General features: G+C 45.6%; 1 protein-coding gene across 1 annotated transcript in view; it reads left to right on the top strand.

The window, feature by feature from the left end:
- stk11ip (serine/threonine kinase 11 interacting protein) overlaps window positions 1–27564 on the top strand; it is a 55120-nt gene that overhangs the window by 4052 nt on the left and 23504 nt on the right. Inside the window, exons 8-14 of the mRNA XM_056588372.1 lie at window positions 390–519; window positions 772–875; window positions 1538–1627; window positions 2045–2086; window positions 2266–2433; window positions 2967–3048; window positions 4753–5148. Of these exons, the coding sequence (XP_056444347.1) occupies window positions 390–519; window positions 772–875; window positions 1538–1627; window positions 2045–2086; window positions 2266–2433; window positions 2967–3048; window positions 4753–5148 (1012 nt within the window). The remainder of the gene's footprint in view (window positions 1–389; window positions 520–771; window positions 876–1537; window positions 1628–2044; window positions 2087–2265; window positions 2434–2966; window positions 3049–4752; window positions 5149–27564) is intronic.

Below are 27564 nucleotides of genomic sequence, written 5' to 3'. Positions count from 1 at the left end.
AATTGTTAACTTGGCGGGGCTGAACTGTCTGAGGGTTGTCCTGAAGCACCGACAGTGCTGGGCAGAGCTTCTGTATCGGCTGGTTGATGGACTCTTAAGGGTTGATCATGGTCCCACATTCACGCAATGCAATGGGGTTACGGACCCCTTACGTCCTTGCGGACCCTCCTTGCATCCACCGCAAGGGCCTGACGAAGCGCTTCCCAAAAATGTTTACCTTCCGGGAACATAATCAGCCCTTTAACCTGGCTTACCTTACCTTGTCGGTCTGTCTGTCTGTCTGTCTGTCTGTCTGTCTGTCTGTCTGTCTGTCTGTCTGTCTGTCTGTCTGTCTGTCGGTCGTTCTGCGTGTCTCTATGTCTCTATGTCTCTATGTCTCTGTCTCTCAGCCTCTCGGTGAGTTGAAGTATTTGAACCTGGGCTACAACAACCTGCAGAGGGCGCCATCGCTTGCCCCTAGCGCCCAGGCCAAGCTGCACACACTCATCCTCCGCAACAACGAGCTGGAGACCATCAACGGTAACACACACACATGTACACATACACACTTAAACACACGCATACGTTTATAATCACATGCTCATTTATATGTGCGCACACAAACACACACACTATGAAGGTAAACATGTTGCAGAATGAAAATATCCACACACCATTGTTTTTAATGTGGAGTCAAGAAAAATATTCACAACTGTTTTGATTGATATTTACATAAATACAATGAGAGCTGCAGACTTGTTATCCAACATTTACTGTGTGTGTGTGTTCCAGGTGTAGAACAGTTGTCGTCGCTGCAACACGTGGACCTTGCCTACAACCTGCTGCTAGAACATTCTCAGCTCGCTCCTCTGGCACTGCTGCATGTTCTCTCCACGGTAACACACCCACATGTTAGCTTCTGCGTTGCACGCACGCACGCACGCACGCACGCACGCACGCACGCACGCACGCACGCACGCACGCACGCACGCACGCACGCACGCACGCACGCACGCACGCACGCACGCACGCACGCACGCACGCACGCACGCACGCACGCACGCACGCACGCACGCACGCACGCACGCACGCACGCACGCACGCACGCACGCACGCAGCACGCACGCACGCACGCACGCACGCACGCACGCACGCACGCACGCCGCACACCACGCACGCACGCACGCACGCACGCACGCACGCACGCACGCACGCACGCACGCACGCACGCACGCACGCACGCACGCACGCACGCACGCACGCACGCACGCACGCACGCACGCACGCACGACGCACGCACGCACGCACGCACGCACGCACGCACGCACGCACGCACGCACGCACGCACGCACGCACGCACGCACACACACACGCACGCACGCACGCACGCACGCACGCACGCACGCACGCACGCACGCACGCACGCACGCACGCACGCACGCACGCACGCACGCACGCACGCACGCACGCTTTTTGGTAGAACCTTGTCCAATTACTGTCCAGGTGTGTGTATTTATGTGTGTGTGACCCTGACGTGCTCCTCCTCCTCCTCCCCCAGCTCATCCTGGATGGGAACCCTCTGTTCTTCCAGAGGAACCACCGCATTGCAACCGTCCGTCACCTCTCACCCCGGGCGGCCCACCTCAGGGTCAGTAGACCTCCTACACCCTGACACCCACCCTACTCCCTCACACCCACCCCTGCTCCCTCACATCCACCCCTACACCCTCACATCTACCCTACACCCTCACATCCATCCCTACACCCTCACACCCACCCCTACACCCACCCATACACCCTCACATCCACCCCTACACCCTCACATCCATCCCTACACCCACCCCTACTCCCTCACATCCACCCTTACACCCTCACATCTACCCTACACCCTCACATCCATCCCTACACCCTCACACCCACCCCTACACCCACCCCTACACCCTCACATCCACCCCTACACCCTCACATCCACCACTACAGCCTCACATCCACCCTACAGCCTCACATCCACCCTACACCCTCGCATCTACCCTACACCCTCAAAGACACTGTGTTTTGGTTTCAGCTCAAGCTGGACGGCTGCACGTTGACCTCATCAGAGCTGTCCGTAAGTAAATCTTAAGTACTTAGCATTAGACATTGTTTTGTAGAGATACTGCTACAACAATAACAAAAACAATGTATTCGTGAAACAGTGTTTTTTTTTTTTGTTGTCTTTTAATACAGTTCATTCTGATGAGTCAGTCAACAGCCAATCACGTTTCACTGTCTGACACTTCCCCTAAGGTCCTGCCCAAACCGGGGCAGCTCATTGGCCATTCCCAGGCCCCGCCCCCGGTTGCCAGGGAAACGGAGCGTGGTGCAGAGGAAGGGTCCAGCGGCGCGGGGGAGCTGAGCGACAGTATGTCCGTGGGCGAGGTGGCGGTGACGCGGGTCCGCAGGAAGAAGGCCAGGGTACGCTTCCTGCCTGAACAACGGAGAGTTATTGTAGTGGCCTTGGCTTGGCAGCAATAGATTTCCAAATATGGGCACGGCCTTTCAATGTTAAAATAACCTCCAGCCAATGAGAGTGACGCTCTTGCTCTCTTCAATCCGGTTGATTCCGGTTTGAAGTAGGGGTAAAAAATGATATTCCAATGTCAGAAAAGTCTTTGGTGGAGAATTTTTAACGTCCAAAGCTTTTCAAAACTTATTTGGTGTTTGGTCCTTAATGTGCAAAGTAAACAATGCACAAAGTAAATAAGGTGCAAAGTCAAACCGGAGAAGTGATTCCGGAAATGACTTTGTTAGAGGACCAATCACAGCGCTTGCCGTCTCTGTTGCGTCGACGGATAGTTAAAAAATATTTGATGCGCACGTAAGCTTCATCTGTTGCTAGGTAAAGCTGAATGTAACTTAGGACTTAAGATAGGAAGTTTCTGTAATAAGGGCCCAGGCTCCGTGCAGGCTAGTGTCCCTCTCCTTCACTGTTTCCCCTCCTCCTGCAGGCCAAGGTGAAGGTGAGGAGGGCCAGCATCTCTGAACTCAGTGACACAGATCACCAGCCCAGACCACGGACCTCCTCTCAAGGTAGGGGTGTGTGCGCGTCACCAGAAAACCCATACCTTTCAAATAGGGCTGCAGGATATATCGGCTATGTACGATATATCGATATAATTTCCAAGGGGATACAAGATTTGACAATATCGTTTATATCGATATGCGTTAAAATGGTCCGTTTGCCGCTCAAGCGTCTACAGCGCTTGCCTTGGAGACTGTGAGCGCGACCCCTCCCCCTCTCACTCTGTCTTTCCGAACGTGCCGTGTGCAAAGACGCCTCATTCCCGCCCCCGCCGCCCCCTCACAACACAACAAGCATGGATGATACCCGTAAAGAAAACGAGACGGCGGCGGGAGACGAAATTGTTTCAAAGAGGAGAAACGGCTCCATAATGTGGAAATAGTTAGGGTTTAAAAAAAACAGATGAGCAGCAGCTGCAGGTCATCTGTAGAGTGTAGCAAAACCGTTGCGACTAAAAGTGGAAGCACGACAAATCTGTTCCACCATTTACAGCAGCGGCACAAAGTGCAGTATGAGGAATGCGTAAAAGTCCGTGGCTGTGCTGCTGCATCGCCGGCCGCGACAGTTTCTTCTGCCCCGAAACCAGGGCCGGCGATCGGCAAATGTGTTGGGGGTGCCCTCTGGTGACGCTCTTAATTAATTAATTAAAATATACGAAACAAGCGAAATGAAACCAAACATGTTCCCAAATGGAACGGAGAAGGGAGGGGGCGGGGGATTAAAGTTACGGCGCACTGAAACCCTCACCATAGTACGCAGGACAATGCGACGAAGCCAATGCTCTTAATGGTAGCTAATGTGTGTAACCTACAGCTTTATTGTTTTGCATAGGTGATTATTTTGTGAAGAAGGTGAAAAACATCCCTTTTTTTTTTAACATGTTCATTGAATTCCGTTGAAAATAACGATACAAAATCACATGTTGCAATCATATGGACCTATATTTTAATATAAGTGCTTGCAACATCTCACATGTGGTTTTTGACTTACATAAAAAACATCTAACCCACTCTATAGAAAATATCGAGATATATATCGTATATCGCCATTCAGCCAAAAAATATCGGGATATCATATTTTGCCCATATCGTGCAGCCCTACTTTCAAAGTAAAAGTCCTCTATTCGCAGTAAACATCGTGCTACCTCACCAGAAGGATGTATAAAAACTAGTGCTGTCAAGCGATTAAAATATTGAATCACGATTAATTGCAAATGTTTTTTCTATGCTAAATATCCCTTGATTTCTTTGTCCCATTAATTTTTCTCATTTTAATGCTCTTATCAACATGGAGAAATGCATCGGCTTGCCTTGCAAATGTTTTTTTATTGATAACAACATTGGCATACTGATCAAAACAGGACGATACAAAAAAAAAGCCTATAGTGCAATTAAACGATGAACATACAAACATACTGCCTTGAACATAGCTGTCAGGCTACTGCTTCTTTGTTTTGAGCCAAAGAAAAAAAAAGAATAAAAATTGCGTTAATCGCGCAATAAAAATATTAACGCCGTTAAAATTGGTTTGCGTTAACGCCGTTAATAACGCGTTTAACTGACAGCACTAATAAAAACCTTTCAAAGTAAAATTCACCTCTCCTTCCGGTAGAGATATATGCATTGATTTCAAAGTAAATGTCCAATCTCCTTCCGGTAGACATATATACAAACAGTACATTTCAAAGTAATAGCCCTCTTTCCTCCCGGTAGACATCGTGCTCCCCCACCAGAAGGACATAGAGCGGATGGACAGCTTCCGGGAGCAGCTGGGGGAGGACTGGCTGCGCTACCAGCATCACCTCGAGGTGGCACCACCTACCAACTCCACTCCCCTCACCGCCAGCAGCAATGGCTTAGACCTCCCCCCAGACCGGGCACCAGAGCTCCCGGAGGTCCTGGAGGTCCCACCCCCGCCAGCCCCCTGCTCCCAGCCCAGGGAGGGGGCCTGGGCTGGGGGAGTGGAGCAGGAGACTGAGGAGTCCACCCTACGGTGGAGCTGTCAGAGCCCAGGAGAGACCCAGTCCACCCTGGAGGGAGAGGACGGGTCCGCGCCCATGAAGAAGAGCGGGGACACCAGAGAAGAAGAGGAGGAGGAGGACCTGGGAGGTAAAGTGGCGTTTCATTGGAGTACATTCTTCTTAGTGTGTATTTTAATGTTCATCTAAATGTACATTGTATCTAATCATCTTTAATCCTATCCTTTCTTTACATATATTTTCCTTCACGTAACTTATAGCGTATAATTGGGAAGCCTACAATCCACACACACTGTGGCGTTATACGACATGTATCCGGGAAACCCACCATCCACACACTCGTTGCGTCATAAAAGCTCTACCCGACAGAGCTCCTCTCATTCTTCATCACATCTGTGTTTGGAATGGGCATGGTTATTCACCTGATAGGGGTTGGATTATGCTAATGTCCCTGGTCTCGATGTCAAGGCCAGGGATTTTCAAAACGGCCTGTTCTATCAAACCGGTTCGTAAAGAAACTTCAGAGGAGACTGCAAAGAAAAAGTTTGACTCTCAGATCTCTGATTTGTTCCTCTATTCTAGTTACGGTGAACACGTGGAAAAAGTGGAAAGGCCAGGAATAAACCATTTCCCATGATACAATCTGTGAAAATATCCTGGAAAAGTTGGCACATAAAGCAAGTTTTGGTTCTTGAGAAAGAACAGAAATGTCGTTGAGGTTGTAGGTTTTCTCACAGTATGCGTATGAAACAACCTGGTCTCACAGGAATCCGTGAAATGACCACGGAAACACACCAATTTCCATGATATGGCCATGGATTTTGCTCCAATGCAAGTTGATGACACTCATATTCCGTGGCACACACAGATCCCCGTTTCAATGAACGAGTCGACCACGGGTGCTTAACTCAAAATCTGTGGTGGCATCACGGAATCACTTAAATTGTCTGTGATATGCCAAAGGAATTTGCTCAAATGCAACCTAATGACACTCATATTCCGTGGCACACACACAGATCCCCGTATCAACGACCGAGTCGACCACGGGCGCTTAACTCAAAATCCGTGGTGGCCTCACGGAATCACTTAAATTGTCCGTGATATGCCAACGGAATTTGCACCAATGCAAGTTAATGACACTCATATTCCGTGGCACACACACACAGATCCCCGTCTCAACGACCGAGTCAACCGAGTCTCACAGGGATCCTTGAAATGACCATATAGAATGAAATTCATATTGACGGTATGGCACTATATCCCTGTTCTCGCCCATGCACCCATCTTGAATTTAATAGACCATTTTCGTTGCTTCGAGGAGGTCTAGTGGTCTGTGTATATAACAAATCAATAAATAAACATCTATATTAAATATCTATAAATATGTATGTGTATGTGTGTATGTGTGTGTGTGTATGTATATATATATATATATATAGATATTTAATATAGATGTTTGTTGACTCGGTCGTTGAGACGGGGATCTGTGTGTGTGTGCCACGGAATATGAGTGTCATTAACTTGCATTGGTGCAAATTCCGTTGGCATATCACGGACAATTTAAGTGATTCCGTGAGGCCACCACGGATTTTGAGTTAAGAGCCCGTGGTCGACTCGGTCGTTGATACGGGGATCTGTGTGTGTGCCACGGAATATGAGTGTCATTAGGTTGCATTTGAGCAAATTCCTTTGGCATATCACAGACAATTTAAGTGATTCCGTGATGCCACCACGGATTTTGAGTTAAGCACCCGTGGTCGACTCGTTCATTGAAACGGGGATCTGTGTGTGTGCCACGGAATATGAGTGTCATCAACTTGCATTGGAGCAAATCCATGGCCATATCATGGAAATTGGCGTGTTTCCGTGGTCATTTCACGGATTCCTGTGAGACCAGGTTGTTTCATACGCATACTGTGAGAAAACCTACAACCTCAACGACATTTCTGTTCTTTCTCAAGAACCAAAACTTGCTTTATGTGCCAACTTTTCCAGGATATTTTCACAGATTGTATCATGGGAAATGGTTTATTCCTGGCCTTTCCACTTTTTCCACGTGTTCACCGTAACTAGAACAGAGGAACAAATCAGAGATCTGAGAGTCAAACTTTTTCTTTGCAGTCTCCTCTGAAATAATAAATAAACAGCTATATTAAATATCTATAAATATGTATGTGTATGTGTGTATGTGTGTATATATATATATAATATATATATATATATATATACGTACCTATTTATCCATAGGCCTACATATTTATTTATTTTGTTGCTTCGAGGAGGTCTGGTGGTCTCCGTACATAATAAATAAATAAATAGGTATGTATATACCTATGCACGAAAGTGGTCTATTAAATTCAAGAAGGGCCGGCGTGAATAGGGATATAGTGCCATACCTTCAATATGAATTTCATTCATTTCCGAGAGGATGCTCAATGGTCAGATACAGATCTCGTTATAACAATAATTTATATCGATGTAACGAGAAAGGATGTAATGATAATGCCAAGAAAATAAAGGCTACATGGTTATAATAATTGAAAAATAATTTACCTATAAAGTAGGGCTGTGCAATTAATCGAATTTCGATCGCGATATCGATTTTGGGGTCAAACGATCTCCAAACTCGTATAATCGAGTTGAAACGATTAATTTGATGTTTGGTTGACTTTCACATCAACCTGAAGTCGACTGAACCGCGCGTTGCCTGCTGCCGGCTGCCCGCTGCCGGGCGATGGTGCCTCGCGGCAACCGGCGGCATGTCGCAGTTCATGTACTTCAGCGATAATTTTCCGTTTTACAGTAGGCCTAGAGAGTTTATGAAAGTTTATGAAAGAGACGCGCATGCGAAAGCATTCAACGCGGCGAGAGGGAGTACAATCTAACAGGCGTGCTGCATCAGGAAGTATGCCGTTGGCAGGAGGCGGGACATGCCAGTGAACCGCCAATCAGCAGCATCGACTGTTGACAGACATGTTGGAGTAGACCTACCGTGTGGAATATTAAAGTTTCAGTAACGTTACAGTTTGATGAACGATAACAAGCTCCTATAGCAGACTTTAACTAAGAGTTCTTTAAGGCAGAACTGCCAAGTACATCTTGTATATGTATTTCTGTTTAACAACAATATGATTTTTATTAGCCATGTGTTTGTTATGGCTTTGTGACTTTTAACTTTGCTATGGAGAAATGCTGGGACCGTTGTTCTCTAGACATTAAATAGGGAATGTATTATTTCAGTCGAGTCATTCGTCAGTGCATTTGGCTGAATATATTGTATTCATGAAATGTTTTATAAAAATCAAATGTTAGATTCAGAATGTTGTGGCAGACAGTACACTTACACACGAAAAAGGTTTTATTTTGGATACTTACACGTGTTTCTATGTCATAATTGATTGTGTCAATAAATGCATGTTTTCAAACTCAAAAATAATCGTTTGAATAATCGTGATATCAATATTGACCAAAATAATCGTGATTATGATTTTTCCCATAATCGAGCAGCCCTACTATAAAGCGTATACAGACAACGAGACAATCTAGTTGTGGGCCAGCAGAGGCTGCATTTTAACCGAATTCGGCCTATAACCTTATACATATAATATAATATATGTATGGGCTGTCAATCCTCCCCTCAAATCATATTCGAATTTCTAATGCTTCTTATGTTGAATATTCGAATAATATTCGAATATTTTAATGTTTTTTTTATTATATCATTATATACACCGATACCATCCTATTATTAGGCCTACGTCCCGCGTCCACTAGAGGGCGCGTCAACCAAATCTGTTATGTAACATTTGCAACAAGTTTTACCAAATCAATACAAAACTTATATAAATACGTAAGATATAACGCCAGAAATATTCAAGCAATGATGTTTAATGAAGAAGCTGATGTTCAATCATTCAAATACACACACACACACACACACACACACACACTATTTTACGATGTTATTCTTGGCTGTTTTGACCGTGGCTCTTCCTCAGCCGCTAACTGTTCTGCGTACTCCGAGTAATGCACTGAATGGAGGTGTGCGCTCATGTTGCTCGTAGTCGAGTGGTACTTTAACGACTTGCAGCATAATTTGCAAATGACGGGTTCTCTGGATGTAATCTTCCCGTTTCTCGATGGAAATCCGAAAGTTATGCTTTCCATCTCTGTGTCTGCTCGCGCGCTGCTTCCCAGCATCTTGTAAGCATACAATGCCGATTGCCGAACGTCACGACGCACGACGTTGACTTTCATTTGCGTCGTTGCTCGGCAAAAGTTAAATGTAATTCTTGACTTGTCAATAAAATTTGCTAAAAAAAAAAAAAAAAAAAGGTTCGAACGTTAGTTGCCGCACTCGAATGTTCTCCTTTTTAAAAAATTCGAATTATATTCGAATAGCGAAGTTCGTTTTGACAGCCCTAATAGTCTAACTCTATATGTCAAATGTATGATATGCTCTAGGCCTACGTAGGCTAGTTTTTTATATTATAAATACTTAAATATTGTCATACCTTAACCACATTCCCCATGATTGGATTAGTGGAAGTGGATTGTCAATGGTCAGATACAGATCTTGTTATAACGATAATAACTACATGGTCAACTTATAATATTTTAGCTAAATAATTGTCTATTTATTTATATATAATATATATTTTAATATTTAATTTATTCAATATTAAACCAATGCATTTAAATTGGGAGATTATTTTCGACTTCAGAAGGGGGGGGGGGCTGCGCAGGATTCGTCAAAACAACAATCCGATTTAACCACGTTCCTTAAACCCAGTCTCACACCAGATTGTAGTAAATCTGCCCACAGCGGAAAACACATTACAATAACGGCTCTAAACATGTGACACGCCTACGTTTTTTGGCCTATTCTTTTCAATGGGCCTGCGTCCACGTCACGTGACTGTCATGGTTGCTATGGTGGTTGCCATCGACCCCCCCCCCATATCTTTCAAATTTCCACAGTTTAGACTTGTAATTAATAAGTTACTTTTGAAATCAATGTCTGGTGGCTAGTTACGTCACTCTGAGAGTTGCGCACGGACATATTTGGTAGTGACACAGCCTATAACCTATTTGTGAAAGCAAAACATCAAGCTCATTGATTGAACGAGGCAGGGTTATTTGAAATAATTCATTCAGATATCATGTGTGAGCGGTCATTTCTCCCCCTGAGTGTATTGACTATTTCTGGTCATTGAAATGCTCATTGCAAGCTTCCTATTCATGTCTAGTGTAACCAGACATGGGGGACTCGAGTCACATGACTTGACTCGAGTCAGACTCGAGTCGCAAATTTGAGGACTTGAGACTTGCTTGACTAACACTGATAAAAGACTCGACTTGACTTTGACTTGGTCTTCATGACTTGAGACTTGACTTAGACTTGAGACAGATGACTCGAAATTACTTTTTTATAGTTAGATTAATGGTTGGATATGGGATTTGCGATACGCCAGCAGATTTTGAAAACACACAACTCAAATGGTCCTACCCCCTCTCCCTCAACGCTGACTCTGACTCCACCCATTCCAAGTACATGGACGCGCAATCACGCACGAGCGCGAACACAAATGCGCGAGAGTGAGCCAGGCTAGCTAGGTTGGAGTTTAGGGTTGTCTTCTAGTGCTAGGTCCAAATTTGGATTAGCTAGTTAGCTAGCTCCAGTAGCTACCGCAGGATAACAACAAACAGAAGCTTGCTCTGGGTCACAAGCTTTGAGTACGTGCACGTGCACGAAGGGGTCACTCGTGGGGAGCGGGGGAGGGGGAGTGCAGTACGACCGTTTGATTGACGTACTTACTGCCCAATGCCACTCGGTGGTTCTGAAAATCATTGGCTGGAGTTTTTCGAGCCCTTCCCGTTCCACAGATGATTGACTTTTTTAATATTCATGTCAGTAGGCTACTTCTAACTCAGTGGCTGTAAGTGGGTTATGATAAGGATTTCAAGTAATTTTCAAGTAAAATCACACCGTCCGAGCCTGAGCGTCAGACTGGGATGTTCTCAGCATACCGCAAAGAAAAGAGGGTTCAAGTTCCAGTCCCCAAATTCAGTTGAACCACTACCTGGACATTTGTGTTGTCAGTCTCTGCATCAAGTGCACCTGTTGAACGTGTGTTCAGCCATGGTGGGGTGATAATGTGACCCCATCATTCACAACTCAGTGACAAAGTACTGTCAAATTATTTTTTTTGCAAATGCAATGCATTGTAAGTCGATGTATGTTGCGAGGCAGCAAGATTGCTACCAGCTTTCAGGCCTGTGTATTACTATTTCCCCTTCCTACAGTATGTGTATGTGATATTACTTTTGAAATATTCTTTTTTTTTTCATGTCTGATGCCATGTGTTGCAAATAATATTCTACAACATCTAGGGAGATTGAGTGATTGACTTGAACTGTTCTCGTATACAGACACCTAGAGGTTCTATTTGATTCTGTTCATAGGTTGGAGGTAATGATCATAAAAACATTTTCAAATTATTCACATAATGGTTTTGGAATGTTTTGAATAGTTTGAGTTATTGTTAATGTTAAGACATTTTTATTGTTAATGTTGAAATAAAACTCAACTTATGAACCACTCTCTTTACCGATTTTTAAATGTGGAAACTGGGTTAGATCATCAGATTTTTGTTTGACTTGACTTGTGACTTGCTTGACCTGAGCAATGACTTGGCTTGTGACTTGCTTGATTCTCACCACAGTGACTTGGGACTTGCTTGAGACTTGAAGGTTATGACTTGAGACTTGCTTGTGACTTACACATGAGTGACTTACCCCCACCTCTGAGTGTAACCCTACTGTCCACTAGCCACCCCATGCACCCCATATGGATATGGAGAGTTGTTGCCAGGCCTCAGTGGTGGTGGTGTCATATCTATGAAAGAGGGCATTCAAATATACTACAATGATCAATTAGGAGGCCGAATCCCTCAAGGAAGTGATGCAATAGGTAACTTCTGAGTTAAGGACAGTAACAAGTAATCTATAGACCTGCGGTCTCTTTTATATCAACGGGGGTCTCAAAGGACGCATACGATCATCAAGCAATTACTCAGCAAGTGCTTCATCTCGTTGCACCTCACCCAGCGGCTCGCTTGCAAGATTTTGGCCTGAAGTTCTTCCCAGACCTACACCCTAGCCATCCATGATCATATCTGAGAATCAGGCCTCTTTAATAATGACAAAAAGTTATGAGAGAAATTAACATTCACTTTTTGTTATCTCATAAGGGGCGTGGTGCCGGCCCCTTTGACCTGTTGACCCCAGACTGCAAAATTGTCCACAAGCCAGCTATATCTACACACCTTAAGGCACAAATTTACACCTCCATCACCAGCACATTTACCTTACTGTTGGAGGTCACGCCCCTTTTCCTGCCTTTTCAAGATAGCAAGAGATGCCAACAACTACACACATTTCCCGGGGTCCCGAGAACGACATATCCGAGATTTGGATTTCTAGCCCTTAGAGAAAAATTGACTGTTTTTTGGACAAAGCCTCTTAGAAGTGTCTCCTGCAAGACCTAGTGGATCAGAATGTGGTTGAAAGACAGTTTTTGAGATAGGAAGGTCCTACCGCCCTGAAACTTTACTACCTTATACTACGGCGTTACTGGGACCCCCACACCAAAACTTGTCCCTCTCCGACCCCGAGGGCAGGGAGGGGGGAGGGGGGGGGGGGGTCTGAGGTTTTGGGTTAGGGTTAGGGTTAGGGCTTTTCTTTTCCAGAGACCCACAATTTTCACTGAGTAATCCCAAGATACACCCTGGTTGAAGGTCTAATGGACAAGATTCTATCTCTTGTCAACTAATTTAGATTAACAAGCAATGACTTGGTGCCAATGCGAAAAAATTGAGTATTTGATGATGATATGTGAGCCTTTCCTGTAGGGCTGGAGCCCCCAGTTGATAATCGTGTGTGTTCTTTGAGACCCTCTAAAGTAGGGATGGGCGTGAGGAATCGATTACTCGAGTACTCCTCGTTACAAATGAACTCGGTTGGTGGACAGGCAAACTCGAGTTTGCATATACACACCCAAACAAAGTTTTCTGAAGCAAATGTATCAATTTTCTGTCGGCGCCACTAACGCATGACGTGGGCACAAAGAAAATTAAATGCATCCATTTCCATGGCGCGTTCCGTGCCGTGTGCAGGCACGCCAGAATTCAAAAAGTTAAGAGATGGCGGTTAAAGCAAACCGCAGGAAGAGAATTGAAATACTTTAAAGAAATAGGAGACATAAGGTGAAATGTAAAATATGCCAAGCGAAATCGAGCTACCAGAAAGTACTATGCGGCAACATATGCTCCTGAAACACAACGGTGAGTTCGGGAAAGCAGACCCGGAGCAACGGTGAAAGTGAAAGTGTGTCGCTATTTTCACCGCCGCAAGACGCAGCTGTAATCCCGGGCGGTAGAGAAGATCACAACGCTGAGTATTTCCATAGTCCATTTGCTGCCGTTTTATTTGCAGCTTTAAGCATTTATTTGCAATGGTTAGGCTACTTGTTTCGTTTTTTTTTAACTGTTACAGGCCTTGGTTCGACGTGATTTAAATTGTGAGACGCATATTTATTTTGTAAGGAAAATGTGTTTGAACGTTTGCAAAAATAAATAATGAATACTCTGATAACTCTGACTGTTTTGATGGAGTAAGCATTACATGTTTGGTTGGTAATATTGCCGTTCATCATCAGGCCTATTCCTGCTGCAGATGCGTTGCATTCTAAAAATAGATTTGATTTAACGAGTACTCGATTGATCCTCGAGGAATTCCTTCGATCACTCGAGTTTGGAATTTACTACTCGTGCCCATCCCTACTCTAAAGAGATCCCAGGTCTATAGCTTACTTGTTAATGTCCTCGCCTCAGTCACCTATTGCATCACTTCCTTTAGGGCTTTGGCCTCCTAATTGATCATTGTAGTATATTTGAATGCCCTCTTTCATGACACCACAACTACTGAGACGTCGCAACAATTCTCCATATCCATATGGGGGAGGGGGGGTGCTTGTGGACAGTAGGGGTACACTAGACATAAATAGTAAGCACACTCAGGAATGACCTCTCACACATGATAACTTAATTAATTCTTTCAAATAACCCTGCCTCGTTAAATGAATGAGCTTGGTGTTTTGCTTTCACTAATAGGTTATAGGCCTAGGCTGTGTCTCTACACAAATCTGTCCATGCGCATCTCTCGGAGTGACGTAACTAGACACCAGACATTGAATAAAAAAAACAACAATACAAAAATAACTTATTTTACTCAGTTTAAACGTACTAGTCTAAACTGCTTAAAATGGAAAGATATTCCAAGGTGTTCTTCTATTTCCTAGCCAGCAGACCCTAGTTTACGACAAAAACAACACAATTGACGGCAACTCAGTTGCCACCCTTAACGTCGTTAACGTGGTTTGGAGCAGAGATGTTTGAACTCATGAAGTCGTTTGCAAAGTGAACGGTGCATACATTGTGTACATTAATGTTCCTCATCAAAGCATCCCGCTCCTATCACAGGAATCTAGAATCAATATGTTCGGGGCTTTGTTCAGAATATTCTGCATATAAGATGAACATGTATTAATTGCAGGATCTATGCGTGGATGTTACAGAAAATGAAATAATGGCCATAGGTCGTAAAGAAGTGCACATGGATGTATACGATAACTGTGGGAAAGGGGGGGGGGGGGGGGGGGGGGGGGGGGGGGGGGGTGGGGGGGGGGGGGGGGGGGGGGGGTGGAAGGGTGCGGTCGATGGCAACCACCATAGGATTGTTGTTTTGATGAATCCTGCGCAGCCTGCCCCCCCTTCTGAAATTGAAAATAATCTCCAGATTGAAATGCATTGGTTTAATATTGAATTAATTAGTAGTAGACCATGTAGCTATTATCTCTTCGCGCGCGCGCACCCCGAGCGAGGAAAACAGCTCCTCGAGAGCGGGAAATAACTTTGGTTGCACAAAACAGCCTCAGCCTCTCGCGAATGATGTTCTGCTCTCGCACGCAAATTTAGTTTTGGCACTATGGGGAGGGAACCAAGGCAGGGCGGGCTTTCCTATGATTGGCCGTTTCTGAAGCACGATATTTGATTGACAGCCCTCCTCACATTCAATTCTGAATTGTACAGTAAATGGCTGAAATGATAGTTACGTATTGTAACTCTAGATTATATGAGTATAGGCGCAGCCTTTTAAGTGTCGGCCTCATTGTCCTTTAAATAGCTGAAGAAAAGCTGTTTATTGGGAGCAGAACGTCCGCCGGCGCCCGACTATATCTGCGAAATGCAGACGTCGTTGAGGCACGCCACACGCGGACGTAATTGAGGCCCACACTGTTGGTGGGTTTTCAGTGCTCACGCCTAGGGATAACCCAATAGCGATAGCCTTAAAAGGCTGCGCCTATACTCATAGAATCTAGAGTTACAATACGTAACTATCGTTTCAGCCATTTACTGTACAATTCAGAATTGAATGTGAGGAGGGCTGTCAATCAAATATCGCGCTTCAGAAACGGCCAATCATAGGAAAGCCCGCCCTGCCTTGGTTCCCTCCCCATAGTGCCAAAACTAAATTTGCGCGCGAGAGCAGAACATCATTCGCGAGAGGCTGAGGCTGTTTTGTGCGACCAAAGTTATTTCCCGCTCTCGCTTGCAACGAGTAATGCTCTTGAGTATGGAGCCAGTTTCCTGCCATAATTCAAACCTGAAAAAAAAAGTTTCAAAGGCTTGTAAGTCTGGGTTTGAAAACTCAACACCTTGTAAAAAAGGTTTTGCAACACTGAAAAAATAGATTATAACCTGAAAAAAATTCTAACAAAAATTCAAACATCTGTAAACATGATTTTGTTCTATTTTATCTTCATCATTTTCACCAACACATTTTCAAAGTTCAAACAATTTCACCAGCGCATTTGCAGAGTTTCAAATCTGACACTGTTCTAACAGTGTATTTCATTGTTTCCCGGTTTTGAAACCTTGTAAATGGGATTCTGCAAACAGGTGTTCATACATTGAGAAATAAGTTTTGAAAGGTTGAATATTTAGTTTTAACAACTTGTAAAGGTGTACGTTTACGCCATTGCAACGTATTTTTTCAGAACTGACTTTTCAGCACTGACTTTTCAGAGATTTGACCACACAGGCACAAGCTTTGAGTCACGTGAATATTGGCAGTGTTCTGTCGCGCACTCGTTTTGAAACTCCTGACAGTCAAATCTGAAGAATGGAATGTACGTCAGCCGAGTGATTGGAATGTACGTCAGCCGAGATTGGAATGTACGTCAGCCGAGAGCAACCAATAGGTTTAAAGCTAAATGTTCCCGCCCCCAGGAACGTTTTTTTTTTCTTCAGACTTGACTGTCAGGAGTTTCAAAACATATGCCCGACAGAACACTGCCAATATTCACGTGACTCAAAGCTTGCGCCTGTGTGGTCAAATCTCTGAAAAGTCAATGCTGAAAAGTCAGTTCTGAAAATATACGTTGCAATGGCGTAAACGTACACCTTAACAAGTTTTCAAAACCGGGAAACGATGAAATACACTGTTAGAACAGTGCCAGATTTGAAACTCTGCAAATGCGCTGGTGAAATTGTTTGAACTTTGAAAATGTGTTGGTGAAAATGGAAGAAGATAAAAGAACACAAAATCATGTTTACAGATGTTGGAATTTTTGTTGGAATTTTTTTCAGGTTATAATCTCTTTTTTCAGTGTTGCAAAACCTTTTTTTAGAAGGTTTTGAGTTTTCTAACCCAGACTTACAAGCCTTTGAAACTTTTTTTTTCAGGTTTGAATTATGGCCTTTTAAACTTAAATTTGTATGTACTTCTTAACTGTGTATTGTTATTGTTTTTGTTTTAACTGTGAAGCGCTTTGTGACCCTGGTCTGTGAAAGGCGCTGTACAAATAAAGCTTACTTACATACTTACTTACATTCATTATTCGATATTCTACGTGACTCCGACTATTCGTTGATCATTGCCCATCCCTAACTACTTTACAACCTCGTTGATGACCAACATTTAGAAAGACATGTAGGCCTACTAGGTACGGCCACACCAAACGTGTTACCCGCGTACCTCGCGTATAAAATCGTAAATTTTTCCGTAGGGAACCATTGGTTTACGCGCGTATGAGACGCGTACACGTGTTACATGTGCTAAAGCAACATTTTACCCACGTTAGCCGCGTATATTTACGCGCGTATATATACGCGCGTATATTTACGCGCGTATATTTACGCGCGTATATATACGCGCGTACATTTCAAGAGTTCAAAAAATTGAACTTTTTACGCTCATACGCATGACGATTAGCCGCGTTGCCCAAACAGCGTTGAGCTTGACCCGACGTCACTGGCAGAGAGTAGTGAGCTTGGACAGAAGCATACGGCCGACATCTTTCTTTATTCTGTGTGGAAATATTAACATAGTTACGCCATTAAATGCTTTTATGGAAACATTTCTAGCGAGAAATGTGCATTTTACTTTCATAATGTTCGCTCGGTGAATGTGAAGGATGCGTGGTTTGATAGTTATGACGAAGAGGGAACGCTCCGTTCACTTGCATGGACAGAGTGTCTGGTTACTAAGCAACCTCAACGTCTTGGCGGACTATATATCTGCTGATCAACACTACGAATGCTGGAAACACACCAGACACACTATGTGAAGTTATTTAACCGATTATTGTTATTTATATCCGAGATTATTTAATCTAACCCGATCTAAACTCTATCACCCAAACACGGCGGCGTCGCAATTTTCCGTCTCGTAAACGGCCGTTGCCATTTGAAACGGTCGATGCCATTTCCGACCATGTCCGATTGCGTCCGCTCTCCGATCTTGAATTGATTAGCCGCGTTGCCCAATCAGCGTTGAGCTTGACCCGACGTCACTGGCAGAGAGTAGTGAGCTTGGACAGAAGCATACGGCCGACATCTTTCTTTATTCTGTGTGGAAATAGTAACATAGTTACGCCATTAAATGCTTTTATGGAAACATTTTTAGCCAGAAATGTGCATTTTACTTTCATAATGTTCGCTCGGTGAATGTGAAGGATGTTTGGTTTGATAGTTATGACGAAGAGGGAACGCTCCGTTCACTTGCATGGACAGAGTCTCTGGTTGCTAAGCAACCTCAACGTCTTGGCGGACTATATCTCTGCTGATCAACACTACGAATGCTGGAAACACACCAGACACACCATGTGAAGTTATTTAACCCGATTATTGTTATTTATATCCGAGCATATCAGTTTTTATCATGGGTGTCTTTACGGGGACAGTTGCTGTTGGCATCTTACATTCAAAGGCCAACTGTGAATAATGTACTTAAGGTAATCATCCTTAAATTTTATTGATGAATAGCTGACAGATGTAAGTTTATTTTATTCAAATATCATCCCTTAAATTCAAATGGTTGCTAAGCAAAAGAGCCATTATAGCAAAAAGTGTTGCAACTGTCCCATGTCTCCTCTATTCAATCAATCATTATGTATGACTGGCATAGATAGTTTCATAATTACTCACGGCAACTGAGCGGAAAAAAACATTCCGCCCTGTGCTGTTTTTAACTGACTCCAAGTGACCTGCTGCAGGTCCTGGCTCCTCTACGTCCGCCATGTTTTAATTCCGTTCACGAAGCAATCGGAATTCAAGATCGGAGAGCGGACGCAATCGGACATGGTCGGAAATGGCATCGACCGTTTCAAATGGCAACGACCGTTTACGAGACGGAAAGTCGCGGCGGCGTCTGGGTTTCCTACCTCGGACTCCAGCGCAGCCACGGCCGACAACTTTCTTTATTCTGGTTGGAAATAGTAACATAGTTACGCCATTAAATGCGTTTATGGAAACATTTTTAGCGAGAAATGTGCATTTTACTTTCGTAATGTTCGCTCGGTGAATGTGAAGGATGTTTGGTTCGATAGTTATGACGAAGAGGGAACGCTCCGTTCACTTGCATGGACATGGACTCATCTAGGCGCGTTAGGAGCGTAGCGCGTTAGGAGCGTATGCGTAGGACCATTTGTGACACAAAATGGGTCAAGCAACATTTTAGGTGCGTTACGCGCGTAAATCTTTACGCGGGTACGCGTCTGGTGTGTTCGTACCTTCACGTTTCCTGCTGTCGGCTCCCAGACCGTAGTCGAGGAGCACAGGAGAGACGTTCCCTCAAGGGCTGATGTTCTCTCGGGGGTAACACCCTTAACTTTGACCGGCAGTGGGTCTGCTTATAGGTCGGAATGAAGCGGCCACCGATTATTGACAGACTGGATACTTTATTCGTAGTTCCACTAACTTAAAGGGGTAGTTCGGAATTTTGGACATAGGGCCTGATTCCGAAGTGAGCATTGGTATTCTATATCACTGGAGACAGTTTTCAACACATTTCATTCAGTCCTTCTAGTTGCAGAGTTCGCTCGTGCTAGGCTAGCGCAAGTCAACGGGCAATGCTAGCCTGCTATTAAAAACAGTCTTACCCACTCCACAGTACACCCGAGGTAAATCAATTATAACGACAGACTATACATCTAAATGTCTGTTTATAGAATAATGTTAGAAATAAAACCAACCTTGCATTGCATTGCATTTTGAGGGAATTGCGGGGTCTCAGCAGCAGTGTTTATATTCCTGTACGTAGGCTACGGCAGCGGCGGACTGATACCTAGTTTACCTGCCGCTGTCATTGCTACAAACGCAGAGTACAGTGAACGAAGGAATTCTACAAGCGTATTAAATTAACAAGATATGGCCATGTTTGGAGGAGTTAGCGATGCATCTGCTTTTGAAGACGATTATGAGGAATTTGTTGTATCCAACGAACCGTACATGTACGAGCCGGTGTTTTGATGTCAAAGCCAGCAGCAACAAGCCACAGTTGAGTCCTTTCTGGATCTCGCACTGGAAATTGGTGGAAACTTTGTGGTGCCCATCTGCATAGGCGTCGATTACGGGGGGGGACGGGGGGGACATGTCCCCCCACTATTTGAAATACAAATTTTGTCCCCACCAGTTTTAAAAATTTGCAAACCATTTGCGACTGAAAAGATCCCCACATACTCAACCGAAATCGTCGAGTCTAAAATCATGCGATAGGCGCGCTCGAAGACATCATTTATTAGATAGGCCTACCTAATAAACCGTTGGAACACACAGGACCGGAACCCATAGCAACGCCGGTAAACAAACCCCGACTCCCGAGAAGCCCAATCCCTATGAGCTCCCCGCGCTACGGCCATCCGGAGGCACACAGAGCTTTTGGCCATGATATTATATATACAATTATATTATTATATACTAATAGAGCTCCGAGAGTCGCAAACGGCAACAATCACTTTCTCCTCCATGCTGCAGTACACCCCGGACTGCACTGCGCCGAGTTTGACGGTTGAACGCTGATTGGCTGTTACGTTACACATGTCACTCAGTGGCCACGCTGTTGAACGCTGATTGGCTGTCAGCACGTGAAATTCGTGTCAAAGTTGAAATTTGTCGCGCCACAAATCCTCGTGAACGCGCTCGCCTGTCAAGTGTGGCGCGACTAATCTTAACTTCACATGGTGTGTCTGGTGTGTTTCCAGCATTCGTAGTGTTGATCAGCAGATATATAGTCCGCCAAGACGTTGAGGTTGCTTAGTAACCAGAGACTCTGTCCATGCAAGTGAACGGAGCGTTCCCTCTTCGTCATAACTATCAAACCAAACATCCTTCACATTCACCGAGCGAACATTATGAAAGTAAAATGCACATTTCTCGCTAGAAATGTTTCCATAAAAGCATTTAATGGCGTAACTATGTTACTATTTCCACACAGAATAAAGAAAGGTGTCGGCCGTATGCTTCTGTCCAAGCTCACTACTCTCTGCCAGTGACGTCGGGTCAAGCTCAACGCTGATTGGGCAACGCGGCTAATCGTCATGCGTATGAGCGTAAAAAGTTCAATTTTTTGAACTCTTGAAATGTACGCGATATACGCGCGTAAATATACGCGCCACATACGCGCTATACGCGCGTAAAATGTTGCTTATACGCGTGAAACGCGTAATACGCACGTAAACCAATGTTTCCCTATGGAAAAAATGGCGATTTTATACGCGAAGTACGCGTCTGGTGTGGCCGCACCTTTACGGGAGCTTTTCAATTAATCCTGGAACGTGCATCTTTTCAGGGAATTTGTACAATAAATCCATAACAAATACCGAATATTGATTGTCTTATGTGTCCATATTATATCCATTATATTGACCGGGTATTCCCAAGACGCTCACGCTCTGCAGCAAGCCAGTCACAGTTGATTGGCGCGGCGCTGTACAGCGAACGTAAACAAACAACTAAGCTAAGGTTTTAAGTATTACTTTTCCTCCAGAGATCCCGCTAATGTTGTGTTATAAAGTAAAGGGAAACAAGATATATATTCTTCCTCCACCTCTCTCGCTTCTCTGCTTGGTGTCGCTGACGCTTATAGTTTGCCTCCCTCGCTCTGGTAAAGTCACGTACGTGGAAAAAAAATAAAATAACGAAGCTCCGAAATACTGATTTAAGCTTCAAATGCTAATTTTCCGAACTGGTGTTCGAATATTCGAATAATTTCAACACCTGACAATACACTGTAGAGCATATTGTAATGCAGCGTTGACTGGATGAATAGCTTACATAAGGGTACCCAGCACTTTTCAGACCACACTCAAGCTTATGGTTATTGTCCCCACCACTTCTAAAAACAAACTGACGCCCTTGCCCATCTGTACCGTTTATTTCTACAATTTCTAAAAGCACACTGAACCATCATGTTGCCTAGTCGTTCAATTGCGCTTCTGTCACACGCTTCTCTGTTTACGTTCTTCTGTCGTGATTCGGTTACAAACCTAACCAGCGCATAGTAGAATTCCGCTTCTGCTGAGAAAGTAGTCCCTTGATGATTCATGCGATGCATGGTTAGTTTTATTTCTAACATTATTCTATCAACACAGACATTTAAATCTATAGTCTGGCGTTATAATTGATTTACCTCGGGTGTACTGTGGAGTGGGTAAGACTGTTTTTAATAGCAGGCTAGCATTGCCCGTTGACTTGCGCTAGCCTAGCACGAGCGAACTCTGCAACTAGAAGGACTGAATGAAATGTGTTGAAAACTGTCTCCAGTGATATAGAATACCAATGCTCACTTCGGAATCAGGCCCTATGTCCAAAATTCCGAACTACCCCTTTAACAGTACACGTCTTTTGCAAAGACACAACCGGACTTGTTCATTCACTAAACTGACACACGCAACCGCTCGCTCTACTCGCTCGTCCACTCACTCGCTGAAGTCACTCACACACACACACCCTGCCATTTTCGCGCACACACACGCTACTCTCGTAACAGAAGCATACTTTGTACTGAATGCATGTTGATGATGATACACTTCTCACCCTGCGTTCACACCAAAAGATGCAAAAAGTTGACGCGCGTCGTGATCCCATTCAAAGTGAATGTAGAGACGCGTTGCTGCTTTACTGCCGATGCATTTGCTGCCGAGAAAACGGGCAGCAAAACTTGATTTGACGCGCGTCAAAATCTGATTTGTGGCGACGGCATGCCCGTGCCCGCTGCCGGCACGGGCGAGAGGGCGCGTTCACGTATTTTGCGGCGCGTCAAATGCTGCTCGAGTTGAAAATATTTCAACTTTTGAACGCGCCGCAAAACTTGATTTGACGCGCCGCAAAACTCAGGCGTCAACGCGTTCGGGCAGCAAATGCATCTTTTGGTGTGAACGCAGGGTTATAGGGGGTAACAACATTTGCACGAGACCGGCTTCCTCCATCGTATTCGCCTACTTTTTAAATAAAAGGCCGTCTCTCGTTTTCCGACGGCGACAACAACATGACTATCGTCTCCTTAAGCCCAGTTCAGACCAAAGATTCACCTTGCAACGACTTGCAACTCGCAACTCCTTGCGACGAGACGGGCTGCGACGTTCTAAAACTGGTTAGCTCACACTGGCTGCAACGCGCTGCAACGGTAGGTGGTTTCCCTAGCAACTGTGAACGCTATGGCACGGCTGAGAGCCGCAACAGCATCATTTGCGTAGGTTAGATTTGCGATTAGTTAGGTTTGCGATTAGTTTTATTTTGCTTGAGAGTAGGCTAGAGTTACTGTGTTTGGTCATTCTCCACTACATCTGCATTGGAGTTAATAGCTGGAGCTTACAGTTAGTTCGATTACCCGTTGTTGGATACATTGCACTTTCCGTTAGTTGAATTTAAGTTTGATCGGTCTTTGTTTACCATCGGCTCAACTACTACTTGGAGATGGATAACTTAATTATAAACAGGCCTAATTATGTTAGTGAGAGTGAAATGGTCGAAGTTTTAAAATAATACAAAATAATAAGGTCAGATTCCAGTCCGTTGTACCGTAGACCCACTGAGAAATTCTCTGCCGTATTAGAAAAATCATAAATTCTTCCTGAAAACAAGAAAGGCAGCCAGATCAACTTGTGACCCTACTATCCATGTAAAGTTAAGACAATGAATTGGTCGCGTTTCCAAAAATAAGACGCCTTTACATCCAGTTAAAGGCGTCAATGTGACTTGCGTCATATTGATTTCCGAAGTCGCTGCTTTGCTTACAGAGACGATCCAGTAAAAGGGGACACCACATCAGGCGACCGAAATGATAGAATGAGCACAAAACAGTTTTTTTCGCTATTTTCAAGCAGTGGAGGGAAACGCAACATTAGGTCTTGAATAACTGGATGTAAAGGTGTCTTATTTTTTGGAAACGCGACCAATTTATCGTCATAACTCTACATGGATAGTAGGGTCACAAGTTGATCTGGCTGCCTTTCGAGTTTTAAGGAAAAATTTAGGATTTTTGGCTGAGAATTTCTCTGTGGGTTTACGGTACAACGGAATGAAATCCGACCTTATTAATATTTCCCCCCACGATGGTATGAGTTCGAATCCCGTAATGTATCATATTTTAAGCGTTCGTTTTTCATTTATTTCGGCTTAAAACGGTTCTACGTGACAATTTCCAACAGCTGGCGTAGCCACGACAACAAGCGACGCACTCGGCTAAAGGCCGATATATGCTCTGTTTTAGACGTAACGCGTAAGCACGTAAGATACATAACCCCCCCTTGCGCGGTAAAATATCCCCCCTTACGTGCTTAAGTGCGTCGCCCAGAATTCCTGACTATGCGACTAAAGGCCGATTTAGGGTCGTTAGCACGTAATTTACACAAGGGACTTGTTTTAGACAAGTTTTGATTTACGGTTCCTTTAAGGTTCCTTAAGGATTGCGCGTGTTGCAAGGGGATTCTCCGCCAGAACAGTAGGGGGAGCAACGAACAAATCTGTGGGCGTGGAAGTGGAAATCGCTGGCTTGTTTATATTTATAATTATCATAATTCGTTCTTGTGTTTTCTTCTTCTCCTTCTTCAAAATTCTTCATTCGCTTCTGTCACAGCCTTTTAAAAATGGGGCTATTATGCTGTAAAACCGGAAATGTGAGACTCCTGAAAGGATGTGGTTAGCTGGCCAATCACAGTCTTTGCGAGCTGCGTAGGGCCGTAGTGTTTTAGTCGCATAGTCAGGAATTCTGGGCGACGCACTTAAGAACGTAAGGGGGGATATTTTACCGCGCAAGGGGGGGTTATGTATCTTACGTGCTTACGCGTTACGTCTAAAACAGAGCATATATCGGCCTTAAAACACTACGGCCCTACGCAGCTCGCAAAGACTGTGATTGGCCAGCTAACCACATCCTTTCAGGAGTCTCACATTTCCGGTTCTTTTTCTAACTTCGCTCTGTGTTTCACTATGGGAATCGCCTAGGCGTGACCTACTACTGGAAGCTCCAATTGCACCACGTCTGTCCTTGACAGACAGGTCGGACTGTGCCACAGGGTCCCGCCCCCTGCACTTATACAGTCGACCCGCCCTCCTCAAATCATTCTCGCTTTCTTCCCGTGAGAAAGCTACTCAAGCTCCCTCAGCTTATCTAGGTTAGCTTTAAACTGCTTAACAGTTCACAGACGGGCCGTCAAGGATTCCGTTGTCGAACGCAGTCGTAGGCTTTTAACCTGGTTCGGCTGAGTAATAACTTCGTAAGAAGCTATCTGTTACTACACCCGCTGGGCAGTGTCCGCATAAAGGCGAGCTGCTTCTCCGGTTACCCTGTATTTGTTTACAGGTGTCACTGGTTTACGGTGTAGTTTATCGGCTAACGCGTCAAGGCGAGCTTACCGCGGCACTGCTTGTTGGCTGAGCCAAAACACCCGGAGTATAACGAACGCATCACGAAGAGTGAACTCTGCGGTATGCCTTCGCCCGCCACCCCCGCCAAAGGGTCGGAGCCGAAAGCTAGGGAGGCTGTATCCCGCCTGTGCCCCGCATCATGTGGGGCCTCCATATCAGGCCGGGACCCCCACCCCATGTGCATAGCGTGCATGGGCATTAAACACGCTCAAGCTTCGCTAGCGGACCCGCATTCATGCGCTCACTGCACATCGATGCCGGAGAAAATTCTGGAAAGGAGGCTAAGGGTGACGGTGGCTACCAACCAGGATCCCTGCCTGGCGGGTGCCCCCGCTATAGCCTCAACGAGCACCCATCAGTCCCACGCGACAACGAGCTGGGCGGACATGATGGAGGCGGCATCCCCGCTCGTGCCCCCTATTCGATGATTTACTTCTCGAGGCGGAACCGGGCACTGAGGACGCAGAGGGCGACGACGACGCCAACTTTGACCTCCTCGACATGGACGGAATTGAGGAGGAGGAGGACGACTCCACTTTTCCGGTCCAACTGTCTAGACCCCCTAGCACCTCTGACGCTGTACAACAGGCAGACGGTAACCTGTACGAGGTGTGCAAACGGGCCGCTGCAAAACTAGGCATTCAATGGCCTGCAGCCCCGGATGCTGAAGGGGCAGAGAGAGACCTATACGACGGCAAGAGGCTCCCACCAGCCCAGCCGCCTTCTAAGCAGCTCTTACCAGCAGTTCCCATCTGCATGAAGGAAATGAGCCGCTACTGGTCCAGCCCATTTAAGAGCAAGCTTCCCACCAAGGGCTGCTCAAAGCTGGAGATCCACGGGATGGGTGAGCTGGGGCTGGCCGAACCCCCAGCTGTGGAGCCTTCAGTGGCTTACCACCTCCACCCAAACCGTCGCTCTCTCTCCGCCTCTTCAGGCATCTCCCTGCCTGGTAAGATGGACCGCCTCACCGCTTCCACTTACCAGAGGATGTATAAATATGCAGCGCAGTCGGTATCCTCGCTCAATGCCATGACACTACTGTCTGCATATCAGGCTGAAATCCTAGAGGAAATGGGTCGCCAGCTAGACTCTGGGTCACCCAACCCTGCCCTCTGGGATGAAATTTGCAACGTCAATGACCTGGTCCTACGCTCCTCACGGGGCGCAGTTCAGGGCTGTGGCCGAGTCATGGGACTCGCAGTCTCGGGTGAGAGAGCGTTATGGCTCAGTCTCTCCGGACTGAGTGACGCGTAGAAAGCCGAGGTCATGGATGCTGCATATGTTTTGGTCCAGCGCTGGAAAAGATGAGAGAGACCAGCACTCTCAGGAAACAGGAAGGAGAGGCCTTCGATCTCTGCCTTCCCCGAAAACAGGCTCCCCGCCCACCCCAGCCAGCGAGGTCAGGCTTTGCGGTCGCCGCAGCGGCAGCAAGGGGAAAACAAGGGGGAACCAGGCCTCAGAAAGCCTACAGACCAGCCCACGCAGCTGGCCCACAGGCCGACCAACAGCCTAGGTCAGAGAACCCAAGGCCATGGGGCAAACACTCCTTCGCTGCTGCGGCAGCCAGGAACCGCTCTCCCCACCCCGGGGATGGGAAGAAGAAGCGTGCGACCTAGCACTCCCAGCTTCTCTCTCTCCCCCTCCCATGAAGAAAAGAAAGCTTGGGGGGGTAGAGCAAAGCCCAGAGGGTTCAAGTTCTCCAGGGGCCCTTTCTCAGTCTCTCTCGCCTCACGTTCAGGGCGAACTGAGACAGGGGCAACGATTGACACAGTGCCACCAAGCATTTTCCCAGTGTCGCAAGTTATTTTCCCTCGTTTTAAAGGTGAACACAATAAACCCTGCATTTTCGCAACCAGGCCCAGAGCCAAGGGTGAAATGCACAAAACAAAACAAAATAAAACAATAACTTGGTCCCTACATTCCCATGGGGGGAGCTCACGCTTCTCCTGTGAGGGCAGATCTCCCCTTACGTCCCGAGGGTGACGTCGTTGGGGCGCGATCACATGAGCCCGCTCGCTGCGCGAGTGGAACAGTGGCGCGCATGCGCAGTTCACCCGTGGATCCTGTCTACGGTTTCCCAGGGTTACAGACTGCAGTTTGCTATGAAACCACCCAGCGTGTTGGTTTCTATGGCCAGTGGGGATTCGACACGAATCCTAGAGGACGAAATATCGTCCCTGCTTCGAAAACAAGCGATCAGGGCTGTCCCGAACGAGCAAGCCCAACAGGGTTTTTACTCCCGTTATTTTCTCATTCCGAAGAGAGGGAGCTCGTCC

Source organism: Gadus chalcogrammus, chromosome 4, assembly GCF_026213295.1.
Source record: "Gadus chalcogrammus isolate NIFS_2021 chromosome 4, NIFS_Gcha_1.0, whole genome shotgun sequence".
Taxonomy (NCBI): Eukaryota; Metazoa; Chordata; class Actinopteri; order Gadiformes; family Gadidae; genus Gadus; species Gadus chalcogrammus.
Note: the sequence above shows the minus strand (reverse complement) of the source record. Positions and strands in the feature narration are given on the sequence as shown.